At 41.0% G+C, this 13,737-nt stretch overlaps 1 protein-coding gene across 3 annotated transcripts in view; it reads left to right on the forward strand.

The window, feature by feature from the left end:
- BRF1 (BRF1 RNA polymerase III transcription initiation factor subunit) overlaps positions 1-13,737 on the forward strand; it is a 171,875-nt gene that overhangs the window by 88,853 nt on the left and 69,285 nt on the right. For all 3 annotated transcript variants that reach the window (XM_040066096.2, XM_040066097.1, XM_040066098.1), the window contains 4 exons: positions 9,058-9,184; positions 10,147-10,186; positions 10,276-10,368; positions 11,046-11,324. In XM_040066096.2, coding sequence (XP_039922030.1) covers positions 9,058-9,184; positions 10,147-10,186; positions 10,276-10,368; positions 11,046-11,324 — 539 coding nt within the window. The remainder of the gene's footprint in view (positions 1-9,057; positions 9,185-10,146; positions 10,187-10,275; positions 10,369-11,045; positions 11,325-13,737) is intronic.

A 13,737-nucleotide genomic window follows, 5' to 3' on the forward strand; every position in this document is an offset into this window, starting at 1 on the left:
GTTAAAAATGGTCTGACTGAAATATGATAATTTCTGTTGCCCACAGCTGGAAAATTTTCAATCACCAATATATTCTGATGTCTGTTCCCCCAAAGTCTGTCTTTAGAAAGCTTCCTTAGTGTCTGTCTTCACCTTGCTGGGATCAGCTTAAGCTCATCCAACTGAGCCTAACACTTGTTAAAAATATTCACTTATTAATTGTGGGAAATGTTTTTGCCTCAGATCTTCATTGGTGGAATGGGAATGATGCTATTTTCCAACTATACATGGGTGGTATAAAAATAAATTTGAAGTGTTTTAAATGCTTTGAGGTACTACAACTATAAGGATGGAGCAGTACCAATCACACTTTTTTTCTCTGGTCAAAAGATCATGTATTTTAGTTGTACATTTTTGCATGATTAATGAGTTATGTACCACAATCCACTCCAAGATGCTTTGGTTAAATAGCTAAAGAGTTTGTGCTTACTAAGAAAATAAGCATAATAAATTACAGTTGGAAGGAAAATTAATTTGAGCAATTGTTTCAAGCGAGAAAATCTTACTTCAAAATTCATGCTTTGAAATGTTTACTCAAGTCACACACATCAACTAAAATGACAGCCTTATTTACTTTGACAGGGTAAACGTGACAGCTGAATTATTTTCAGGCAGCTATAATTACAACTATTTATCACGAATCTATAAATTTGATTGATGTTTTTCAAATACGAGCACGTTATATAGTATTTAACGAAGGCAAATAAAAAAAATACCTTTGAATAACTCTTTTTGCACTCCAGTTTTTTTCCTCTTCTTTCAAGAATTCCTTTCAAAATGCCATCAAATAGAGGTTGTCTAAATGAATAAGAACTTATTTCACATCCTTAAAAATTCCTTTGCTTCTCAGTTTGATGTGCAGTTTTATTTCCTTTTAATTATAGTTACTCTGGTTGGTAAAGAGTAGCTGCTGCTGTGTTTTATGAAGGTGTTGGATGCTGTACTCACTGCTGATGGCTTTGCCCTGACAGCTCTGGAAGCGAAACCCAACATGAGTCCAGGTGATGCTGGCACTTCTAGCCTGCAGGTTCTGCCGTGTGGATTGGTTTAGCTCCCAGTTGGCTTCCTGGGGAAGCACAGACCATTGGAAGCTGGGTTTGGTTTTGGTGCCTGTGGCAGAAATCTGCAAGGGAAGGCCCCACGTGATGTGGTCTGCCTGGGGGGGACAGGAGTGTGTGGAAGAGGATGCAGGAACGATGCTCTTTAAGAAATCCTGATTGGGAATTCCTGGGAATGTCTGGGGAAGACTCTCAGCAAGGGGTGGCAGCCCTTCCCTAAAAAGGGCACTATTTCTGGTCCTGGCAGTGCAGCTGGTGGGACTGGATTAGTTCACCCTGTTGTCCACCACCAGGAGAGCACCAAGCCCACGTGCCTGGAGACTCTGTCCTCTTTCAGTGCTCTGAGCTGGACGAGTGGCTCTTAGGAGGAGGGTCACAAAAAAGTGAAATATCGCCAGGTCATAAAAATTCACAACCTGGTCATGAGGTGAATCTGTTTCAGAAGGAAAAAGCACCAAAGCATGGCCTGTGTGTGCTGTCGCTTGTCTTCCAATCAAAAGTTCTTAATTTGGGTGTTGGTTTGGTTAAAAAGCAGTGCTTGTTTATTTTTAATGTGAGTGGGGTTTTGGTAGTATTTCTGTAGTCACTTTGCAGTCACTTCTGGCTTTATGTTTTGAAGCACACAATTAAAATGTAAAGCTTGTTGCTGTTGTTGGAAGTGAACTTATTAAATATTAATAAATGCACTGATAATTCTATCTCATTTCCAGTCTAATTGAAATTATATTAACTTATATATCACTTTATGTATTCAAAGTACTGTACAAATATTAGCTAATTAGTCAAATTGTTATTTTCTATGTAATCATCCGTGGAGGTAGCAGAAATTAACTTTTAATAAAGCCAGTCCTTTTATTTAGTTCAGTCCTCACATTTGTGCCCATGTTCAATGCACCTGTCTTTGCCTCTGTCTTTCTAACCTTTAAGTGCTCTACCCCTTCATGTTTTTATTCACCTCTTGTATGCTTTCTCTGTGTTCTACATTTTTTGTTATCTTCAGTAAGAATAATTCTCATGATACTTGTCCATTGTACATTATCTAATACTGTGCGGCCCTTACGCCTGTTTGAAGATCTTAGGCACTTCTTCCATAGAAATAATAATAAAAAAAATCAACTTATCTTTCTTGACCATTTGCATTTTGCTGCTTTGACTTGCTCACTTTATCTTTAAATTGAACTGTTTTTTGCATTAAAAATACTTCTTCTCCAGTTCCATAAAGTACTATCTGCTAAAAAACTTATTTCTGATGGACTTTGGAGCAGTAAAGCTTCATTTAGAAGAAACTGGAGCAAAAGGCTGGAATGGGTTTAAATAGCACGTTTTTGAGGTGAGTGTTTTTTTCTCACAACCTCATAGTGTTTTGGGAAGGAAGACAAGACTTGTTCTGAAGAAGCTTCATTTACCAGTTGTAGATGCTGCAGGGACTTTCATAAATGGGGTCCTTTGCTTTTGTCCTGGGGACCCTGTTACAGCCCTTTCAATGACTGAGGTTCTAATTTCCTGGAAAATTAAAGATTTATGCGTCAAGATAAATGTCCTGAACGTACTGCCTGCAGCTTTGCTTTTTTTTAAATTTAATTTCTGTAATATGTGGCTGGCATGAACCTTGTGCCCAAGCTCCCAGTGCTGTATCAAGCTGGACTGATGCCTGTGAGAGCAGGCGAAGAGAGGAGCCAGTCTGTGCATGAGTCTGGAGAAGGGAAGGTAACAGGGACATGGCTAGATGTGAGATGGCCCTGAGGTTTTTGTTACTCAAAGCACCAAAGCCCTCTCAAGGCCAGGACTGAAGGGAAGGGCGTGTAGAAGTCAGTGTTGGGCTGTGATCCAAGTGCAGCCATGCTGAAGTTCTGTGGAGGGTATCCAGTGAGTCAGTGAGAGCTGGCCACCTGAGGTGTTTGAGCAGGAGGGGCTGAGGATGCTCAGAACGTCAGAGTCATGTAAGGGCTCTTGCTTGAAGTGTGATGTGGAGAGGAGCCTTTGGAACACCGGGAAATTTATTTCACGTAAAGGACCTTGTGGTGGTGTCTGCTCTGATCTCAGCTCAGCAGCTAAGCAGCTCCTCTGCTGGCTGCTGCTGCCTTAAGCTGAATTGAGAAATATCTCATGTCTCCAGTTAAATCAATTCAAGTGGCTTACAGATGATTTCTAGAAACCTTTCTAGTATGGTGAGTAAAATACAGCTTGATCCATGTGGGCTGATACTGCGTACCTTTGTAAGTTGGATTGTCTGGTTTAATAAAAAAAGGTTTTATTTCTGAGGAATCCAATTTCACAGACAATGTTCTTTTTTATAAATCCAGCTTCTATACAGTTAGAAAGTTAATACATTAATTAGATTCCTAATATGTTTAGTACATCATACTTCAAAATATATTTTCAAAATTACTTGATGACTCTTACTTTTGAAACAATCGGTAACTTATTCGCACGAACTCAGGTTTAGATCTTGTAAATAGCTTTCCTGTGTTTGACTTTCCTCATCTGAGTGGCTGTTAAGGAATTAAACAGCATTATTTTTCTTTTCCAGGAGATCATAGAGTGCTTTTGACAGACCACAGCAGAGGAACCACGCTAATGAAGCAGAATTTTAAGGAATGCTAACACATTTTGTTTCGTTAGCATGGTGTGAGCATTTGAGTCAGGGGGAAAAAAAGAAGAAAAATTTTCAGGTGGTTTAGACTGACAGAGTTCTGGGATGGCCAGGGATGTGCTGGTGGGATTATCCAGGGGCTGACAGTGGGCCACAAGTGTTAATGCAAGTTAACTCTGTGTCTGAGCATTTGTAGAATCAGGGCTTTAAAATTTATGCTAATGAATTTGTGACAGTTTTAAATCTCTGTGTTGGTGTGAGCAAATAACAGGAACTAATTCTAAAGGGTGCTTTATTTAGTACAATCTTCAGAGGTACCTGTTCTTAATATTTAGAGAAACATCAGAGAGTTGCCAGCAAATGAGCCCCATAAATTATCAGTCACCTATTAATTGGAAGTAAATGACTTTGTGTGTATGCTCTTAGTCTATTGCAAAAAGAGGTGATGTGTATTGATGTTGGAAGTTGTGTAAAGCTGAGAATATTTCTCTTTAACAGTTGCATTTGGCCTGGAACAGACTAATTTAGCCCAGCTCGGGTGATAAGTTGTAAGTTGTAAAACCACAGCAACTGGATCATCTCTGATTTTGTCCTTGCTTTTAGTAATGAGATACTCATTCATAAGGCTTTAAACTACCTTTTATATTGCTGCAAGTATGTGTAAAATTATATATGTACAATGTTTACATATCAGGAGATTACTCTTCTATTTATTTATTTACTGGAAAACTTTTTGTTACATCATGTAGGAAGCATTTAATAACTATTTCAGATATGTGTTCTATATTAAGTATCACTTATAGGGTATGTGTTTACATACTTCCATAAATAGTTCATGTGTAATCATTGTATGTCTTGGAAAAAAAATAAGGAAAGAAGGGTGATGCAACAGACTGTTAGGTTTGTAGTATAGAAGTAGTGGTGGTTGGAACACCAGTGTGAATTCTGAGTTTCTCTGCTGTGAGTGCGCAGGTTTGGAGTGGCAGGAAGCGCTGATGAGGGTTAAATTAAAACAGTGAGGGTATTCTGCAATATTCTGGTTCTTCACTAAGGCACAAAAGTAAATCCCTTAATTTTCCAGAGTTTGGAATTGTCTGAGGTGTCAAATCAGCTGTTGTATTGCTAGGATATTTGTAGTTGATACAACAGTTAAGATTATATAGACATCATGTAAGTTATTACAGTTTTAATTATATTGTTCATTTGGAAAAACTCAGAGGAGTTTCAATCCTAGCACCAGTTTATCTTGCAGTAAAGGTTCTTTTTCATATATTTCTGCTAACAGTGTGGCATATTCAGCTTACCATTTTTCTAATCCATTGATAAAATGCTTTAAGTACTTTAAAAAGACCTCTCACAACAGGTAACTTAGAGGCTGATGGATCAGGCTAAACTCCAGACTCCCTCTTTAAAAAAACAACGTCTCTGAAATTGTAATTTGTTTGTCCTTCTGTATGGAGATACCTCTGCTCGTGCTGTCTGCTTTCTGGAGCTCGATGCTGATTGTAGGACACCGTGGCTGTTCCTCCATGGTCTCTGCTTAGAAGTCCCTCTTGGGCTTTGAACTTGGGCTCCTGAAGCATTTGTGAGTTGGACTGCAGAGGTCCTTGTTCTTTTGTGTGCTTTCTTGCACCCTACTGCTGCAGCATCTCAATTAAAAGTTAAAACCAAGCCCTTAGCTGCACACACGAGTCTGTGTTTTCCATTGCTGTAGACTGGATTCAAGAGTCTCCACTGGAGGGTATCCCTGGAACAAAATGAAGTAAAAAGGACATTTGCATGTAACTTCAAAATGATTGACCCATTTTCCCTTATTGGGAGTTAAATTAAGTGTGAACAGAATCGGTTTACTGGTTTGTGCACAAAAGTGCTTTATCAGAAGCAGAGGTGTGGTTTTGTCTGTAAATGGATGAGATAACAACCGTGGAAATTTTTCTTTGTAAAAAAGGGTGGGAGTTAGAGGCAGATGACACTAGGCTCTGGAAAATCTTTTCTCCCAAAGGAATTTTCTTGAAAGAGTTTGCTGTGAGAAACTGTAAGAGGACGGTTTATACTGGAAGTTGAATCTCAGCCTGAGCTTTAGTGGTTGCCTCTGCTTTGACTATAAATAGAAAATACTTGTCTGCCAAATTTCAATTTTTAGAGCCTTCTTGAATTTGTGCCAAGGAAATAATATTTTAATTTGTATATCTGTTTATTTTCCCTCTGTCTGTGCATAACTTAGTGGCAACTCTTATTAGATTTTTTTAGGTTAACAAAAGTAGAAAATGAACTTGGATAGCACTTTTACGTGGGACTTAAAAAATAGCCTGTAGCTATTTTTTTTTCATGAAGCCACTCCCTTGCCCCTGAAATTATTGTGTTTATAATTAAGGTTGTGTCAGTTTTTCTTAACTGCCAAACTAGTGTTGCTTTGTTTCATGTGGTACAGACTGCTGCAGCATCAGTTTGTTGCCTTGGTGGCACGTGTCCAAACAGTGGATAAAATTAAAGAAATATTTAAAAATATGTAGGCAGGATATCAGCCAATGTAAAATGTTGAGGCAGGCGAGTGGTTGGCAAACGCAGGTATTTATTTATATCAAGTTAAAGGAGAAAATGTTGAGTGTGCAGCTCGCTCTCCCACGGAGATGATGCTCAAGCTGGGATCCTGACCGTCAGGGATGGTTCTTCATTTTGGGAGAAGGGTTCGAGCCCTAAGGGCAAGACTTGAGAGAAGTGAAAAAAATAGCATGCTGCTCTAAATTTGCATCACCACCAGCCTGTTCCTGAGCTGTGATGCTGGCAGCCCTCCCCCCAGGGTGGTGAGCCCTGCCCCGCTTGGCTTGGGTCAGGACTGAGGAAAGGAGGGCACGGGCATGGGACTGGGTGCTGGTGGCCTGGTCAGATGGCTGAACCATGCTGTGCTGTGGGTTTGAGCTCCTTGGCGGTGCACACGGTGTAGCTCTGCCCTGCCCTAGTGCAGACACACTGAAGGTGTTGGGAGAGCCCCATCCTGCCCTTCTGGCTTGGGGTGGAAGCTGGTGCTTGAGCTCCGGCACGTTGGCTCACCCCAGGGCTGACGTCTGATGGGCGCCGGGTACGTGACGTGAGTCAGACGACACTGTGGGCAGGAGAGGGACAGACAGAGCCTGAGGTGTCTGCAGGGGTTAGGTGCTTACACCCAGGCATGGTCATCTTGTCCCCAGCCTGGATTCATGGGGTTTGCTCCTGGTGTTTTCTTGGCTTCTTGGCAGGCACCGAGGTCGTGCTGCTTTGGTGGGGCTCTGGCAGCTCATCTCAGCCTCAGAGCAAGTGTTGGATAAACAAACCATGTGTCTTTGCCAGAGTGCACCTTGGCTTTTAACACTGGGAGGAGAGTAATGTTTCAACAAGGTGAGGCTGATTGGGAGGAAGAGTCTTGCTGAAGTGGGGCTGCCTGTGAGTACGTGATTCATTTGTGGAGAGATGGATGGCTGTTCTTTAATGATTGTGACCGGGAAGATCCATGCTCCTCAAATGATACATGGGTTTGGCATTAAGTGAATCCTGAATTAAAATAATAATAATAATAGTGCCCTAGCCAGGTTTTCCCTCTAACCTGATAGATGTGGCTCCCTCCTGGAAGGGGGGTAATGCATGCTGGAAGCCCATTAATGCCAAGAAAGATTTCTGGTCTTTTAATTAAAAGCTGGGTGCTGCTGCTGCCAACAGCATCCTCCTCTCCTTTCCAATTTGATCTGAAGGAGAGGAGGAGGGAGCTGGTCCCTGGTACTCTGAGGGAAGGGTTTGGGCTGTCAGTCACTCTTAAGTACATGGCTAATTTGGGGCTTTGTGGAGATGCTTGAATTCCAAAAGCAAGTCTAGTTTTTGGAGGCTTTCTTCTCCTCAGCAGCACTAATTCTGGCTGGCATTGCCATGCATGGGCTTAGTGTGCTGCCTGCTGTTGGAGTCACGCAGAGGTGCATTTCTCTGTGCATTTCATGACATGAGATGCTGCCTGTGGCCTCTGGCCCCTGCTCCAGGAGTGGGATGTCCCCGGGCAGTGTCCTGCAGTTGCAGCCTGCCTATACCTCTCTGTATGGGCTGTCTTGTCTTGCCCTCCTCAATTTATAAAGGAAGAAACACAGAGGCTGATGAGGATATAACAGGAGAATGTGGCCATGTGCTCTTGGCTTTTACCCTGGTGTTGGTTAGAAACTGAATTTCTGTCCTAGAGAAAATTTTTTCTTCAGAAGGAGTTTTGTTGCTATCAGAGGTAAGAGGAGAGAACTGAGGAGAAAACCGCAGCTGTTTTTAGGGAGAGAGAGATGCAGAAAGGTCCTGTGCTGAGAGCACTGAATCACCATTTTTAGTTCCCTAGCTTTGCAGATGGAGGCTGTTGTCAGCTCTGCTTCCTCTGAAAGATGGGAATATTCCAGCGAAGCAGCTGCAGACCCATCACTGCCATTTTCCCATGGAAAATGTTGATATTATTAAAAGGGCACTTTTCTGTCAGGGAAGCATTCTGCCAGACGTTTCCTGACCTGGCTTTGTACTTAACCTTTTGTCTCATTTTCTCCATCTGTAAAATGGATGTGCTTATTCTCAGCCACCTGTATAAAATGCTGGTATTTGTGGATTAAGTTATGACCACGTGGTCTTATTTAAGATTGGATTCCTCTGAAAGACTCATCTGCTTTCATGGCAGTTCCCCACGGAGTCAGTCCCATCTCTCACATAGGAAGGAACTTTTAAAATGCAAGCATTAAACAAATACAGTGTTTATTATTGTCAAATTATGTTCATCCATCTGTTTCATCTGTGTGACGTGCAAATGGCCAATTTATTTTACCACTGCTTCTGTGCATCCTGGGAAGATTATTTCTTGTCCCTCTAACAGCCTGCTGAAGAGATGTTACTTTAAGGTTTGCTTTGTAAATTAATCATGCTGACATATCAGGAAGATTTTTGAGCAAACTCCTAAACTGGGATGACAGATACTTTATTTGGTGAATCGGTTTTGTTGTTGCTGTTGATAACAAAAGCAATGAGAGGGGAGGAATGAGCTGTGTTTCTTGCCTTAGTTTTGTCTATACTTAATTGACCGTAGGGTCTGCAGTATTTCTGTTCAGTCTTTGGTCATTAAAAAAAAAAAAAAAAAAAAAAAAGTATGTTACATACTCTAATAAATCAAAAAATAAATCAAAAGCTAATTTGGGATATGAAAAGATACTTTCTTTGCAGCAGATGAAACAATTAGTAGCACTTCAGTTTTAATGTAGTCTGTATTTGAGCCAGAGTTGCTAAGGATGACATGTTTATTCCACAGCTTGGCAGTTTGCAGATTATGTTACTTTCAGAGGAGTTCTTAGAGATGTTTTGGTCATGTGCTGTATGCTTTGGTAGGTTGACAGAGTTTGAAGATACACCAACCAGTCAGCTAACCATAGATGAGTTTATGAAGATTGACTTGGAAGAAGAATGTGATCCTCCTTCGTTTACAGCTGGTCAAAAAAAATTGAAGATACAGCAGGTAAATTCTGGATTGGATGCTCTCTGTGGTGTTTTCCTCTCTCCTCCCTCTGTGCATTCTCTTTTGAATCAGTTAATGCTAAATCTGACCAGCCCTTGGTAAGATTTAGTACTTTTATTCTGAGATTCTTGAGAAAGGCATGAGCATTAGTGCATATGGTACCCATTAACTAAAGATGTTTTTTTGGTTTACTGGCAAAGGGATAGTTTCCCAATTAAAAATGTCACGGGATCAGAAACCGTGCACTCTTTTTAAGGCGATATCTGTGGTTAGGAGAAGGGCCATTACAGAGAACTTTTTTAAATGAATAGGAAAACAATAACCCATTTACTTTAATGAGACTGCTGGTGGTTTTTTGCGGTACAGCACCTGCTTCCAGAGATTAGTTCTCAGGTGGTTTAATTTCTTTACAAATCATGAACTAAAGCTGGTGGCAGAGGAGAAGATTTTACTGCTGCCGTAGTCAATTCTGACACTGTTGGTTTGTTAGGGTTTTTGCTTGTTTTAACTGTGCTATCATTTAAAGGTCTGTAAGGGTGTTTGTGATGTTCTCAAGAACCAGCCAGGTGCTCTAGGTCAGGGCTTCACTCTCCATCACCAGTGTGCTCTGTCTGGTTTGGACACTCCAGTCTCAGCACCGTCCTTGCACTTCTCACATCTACAGGCACAGTCACAGAGTCTGACTGCTGGAGAATGAGGTCTTTTATTTACAGCTCGCCAGAGTGGAGGCTCCTTTTGAAGTTTAGAGATGGGGGAGATAACATTCAAAATTGGTCAGTGTTTTGAGACCTGTCTGTCATGCCTATCTGACACTACAAAGTAATTTCAGTCGTGATTCAAAACCTGCTTGTGCTTTTGAAATACCTTGCCATTCTCTGTCTCTGTGTACAGCTCACAAACAGTTTAAAATTGTGCATGCTTTTTTAGTAATTTCATGTTTATTTTCTTTATTGTCATTTCAGCTTGAAAAGGCATTATCAAAAAAGCTGGAGGATTTTGAAGGTATATGTTGTGTTTAGTGTAACATATCAGTCATTTCTCCAGTATTACATCAATGATTGCTGAGTTTTATTTTTATTTCAACACCACAGGAGAAATATCAAGCTACCAAGATGAAATAGAGATTGAATTAGAAAACAGTAGACCAAAAGCAAAAGGCGTATTTGCAAATTTCACTAAAGATGGTAAGTCTATAAATTCTTACGACTCCTTAAATAGTATTGAGCTGAGATCTGGCAGTCTGAAGTGTATGAACGTTATGGTGATAAATGTGATCATATATATGCTTGCATAGTACAAGATCTCTTGTGTTCTCTCCCAAATAGATGGTTCATAGATCAGCCTTCAAAACAACCACACTGTTCATTGCAGGGGTAGTTCATTAATGATTTCAGTTGTTTTTCTTTCCTGGTGCAGTATCATCTTGGCACTGACACCTGAGAATGTTTCATTTTCTCACTGAAAGTGCAGTGGACCAGTATCTAGACCCTTCTGTCGCCAAATTCCCCAGTTGACTTCCCATATGGAAGGGCTTTGTGCAGGTTGAACTGGTTATTTTTAATTTGTAATTATACCAGGAAGTAGCTGACTTCTCTCACAAAGCCCTTTAACCTAATATGATAAGATGATGCTTCTATTTTAAATTATGATTGTAGTCACAGAAATACATTTTAATAGTCAGGGTAATGAATTTGAAGAGCATCTGGAAACGCCATGTATTCATACATGGAACTAAAATATTGTGTATTTCTTCTACAGATTTCCTCTAAAAATCTTTATTCTTTAAGTGAGCACCTCTCTATTTATTTAGTTTCTGTAACAGATGGTATGCAGTGATCTGTTGTGTTTTTTCCCCCTACAGATTCTATAGAAGATAATGCCTCTAGCATACTTGGAGAGGAGGAGGCAGAAGATGAGGAACTGGAAGCAGCTGCTAATCACTTAAACAAGGACTTTTATGATGAACTTAATGAGAAGGATAGAGTTAAAAGAACGGAAGATGGGGAATGCAGAAATGGAAATGAAGCTCTTGTAAGACCCCCTGCACTGGAATCCTTGCTTGGCCCACTGCCCACTGCCGCTAGTCTTGGCATAACAGAATCCATCAAAGAGTGCATATCCACAAAGGACCAAGAGCCTGGTGAGTAGGAGTTCAGCTCAGAGCAGAAACTGGACACAGGCAGCCAGCTGTGGGTTTGTTGTGTCATTTCCCTGTATCTTGTTGGTTACTGTGGTAGCAATTCCGGGAATCACCGAGACGTCGGGGTACGCGAGCTGTGAGGCTGGATGGGACCAGTGGTCTTGGTTGTTGATGTGGTTGTTGACATCTGCTCTTCTGGAAGCTGCAGGAAAATCTGGGGTGCCTAATTAATTTCTGATGCCTGAGAATGTGTATCTCTTGGTTAAGTTGATAGTTGATTTGCAGTCATATGATAGCTGATGGGCATATTTCAAGCCATGCACTCTCAATTAGGAAATTGGAGGAAGCAGGTTCCTGTAAATGTGACTGGAAATTAAAACCCAAGTATGAGAATCTTAGATCAAGGCAGACTTTCTCAGGAGACATTTTACTGGAGCCAAACATGATGCAGTCTGTCTCTGACTGAGAATCTCTGCAAATGTTTGCAAGAGGAAATAACTGGTGTTATGCTTTTTTCTTTGATACGAACTTCAGTGTATGTTGTGCTGGTTTTGCTCCATTTTTCTTAAAACCCCCAGATCTATCTGCATCATGCAGCTCTGTATAGCACAGTGGGAGCAGGACTGATCAACTTAAACACGCAGTTTTGCCAGAGCCAGTATTGGAAGCAGTCATCCAGGCAGGTTTGTTTGCTTTTTCATAGGTGTGCTTGAACTTTATGGAGCAGGCATTTTTTTTAAAATTCCTTTTGCATCTTAATGACTCTGAAAACAACATATCTAAAGGGCATTTTTTTCTTTATCACAGTTAATTTTTCCATCATGAGACACACCCATCTGAATCTGTTTTGTCAGCTTACTTGGAGGTCTGTGAACATTTTGTAATCCAAACTGTTGTGATGCTGATTTCTGTTCAACAGTAGATGAATTGAATGCATTGAGATTCTTATTACATTAGTATTCAGTCTCCAGAAACATAGCAGGATGATTGCATGTTTTTATTTTGTACATACAGATTCATATAGAAACAGTTGAGTGGTTTTGGTTTTGTTTTAATTACGATTAAGGAAATGGATGGCTCATGGCTTGTCTTTCTCCTGGAAATCAGCGGTTCATGTCACAGGGAGGTCAGTCATGGCTCGAAGCTGTTGTTGTCTGGTTGGCCAGTGACCTGTAAAAAGGAGTTCCCAGTGATGGACATTTCTCAGCTGGCATTGCTATTGACCATTTTAATGGGCAGGCTGAGGACTGAGTGTAAAGATGGAACTAATCTGGTGTAGCCAGGGAGGTTCCTCTGAGTTGGGCTTCAGGCAGGTGGGCAGGAGAGTGCAGGGCTGCTCATGCCATGGCTTGTCTGCCTTTGCTGTTTGTTTTCTTGCAAAAGTGAATGATGTGCCAAATGAACTGAATTTCGAAACCAAGCAGGTTTCAGTATGTTCACTCTCTTCTGCATCTGAGAAATCATTGCAGGTGTTTGGACAAGTACTTATTTTCTTAACATGTTACGAAGCACATATGCAAAATTACTGTTTTGGTTTTATTTTGATTATAGGTCCTGCCCCAATCTTTGTTGGATTTGGAGGTTTTCTTTGGGTGGTGAGGAAGGTGCTTGAGGGGGTTTTGGGTGGATTTCTTTGTTGTTTTGTTTCGTTTTGTTTTTGTGAGTCCGCTAATTTATTTTAACCGTTTAGAAGTTTTGTGTTCAATCCAATTCACTTTGGTTATGCCTGTACTGCGGCGTAGTCGATCTGGGTGCAGTTGCCAGCCTCCAGGCCCTTGCCATGCAGTGCCTTTGTGGTGTGGGTGCATCCCAGTGATGTGTGCATCATCCCCCTGAGTTTCCTCTGGGAAGTCATCTGTGCTCTGGAGCAGTAATGGAACCTTGATGTGTTTTGGGTGAGTGGGAACCAGATCTAGCAGACAGGTTGGGAAGTACACCTGGCTTGCAGTTGGCATGTTAATATGCAGGGTAAAGAAAACCTCTTGTTAAGATGCCTCATGTTGGTTACCTTTGTGTCGTACCTCTGAACCTCACAAAAACCAGTGCAGATGATTCTGGCCCCTCAGGCAATGTTGTTCAATTCTGCCTTGTAGCTCTGGGAAGTCTGGGAAGGTAGTATTTTCTTCTGTCAAACCAAGTGGTACAGTTCTAAAACTTAGACGATTTCCAGCTTTGTGACCCCTTCTTCAGGCCTGAAAAAGAAATGACAGTTTTCAGAACTAAATACAGGATGAGAGCAGTTGCTCAGAGTTTGAGATGACACACTTACAGATTGTCTTGAAACAAAAGTAGTTGGTAAGTGTGGAGGGAGGAGGAAAATTTCACAAAATTTCCTGCATTTATCCTGTGTATTTGAATTGGTTTAGTGCAGTTTATATTGTGAGTCTCAGCTGGGCCATGGCTTTGCTGTGGT

Source organism: Hirundo rustica, chromosome 6 (assembly GCF_015227805.2).
Source record: "Hirundo rustica isolate bHirRus1 chromosome 6, bHirRus1.pri.v3, whole genome shotgun sequence".
Lineage (NCBI taxonomy): Eukaryota > Metazoa > Chordata > Aves > Passeriformes > Hirundinidae > Hirundo > Hirundo rustica.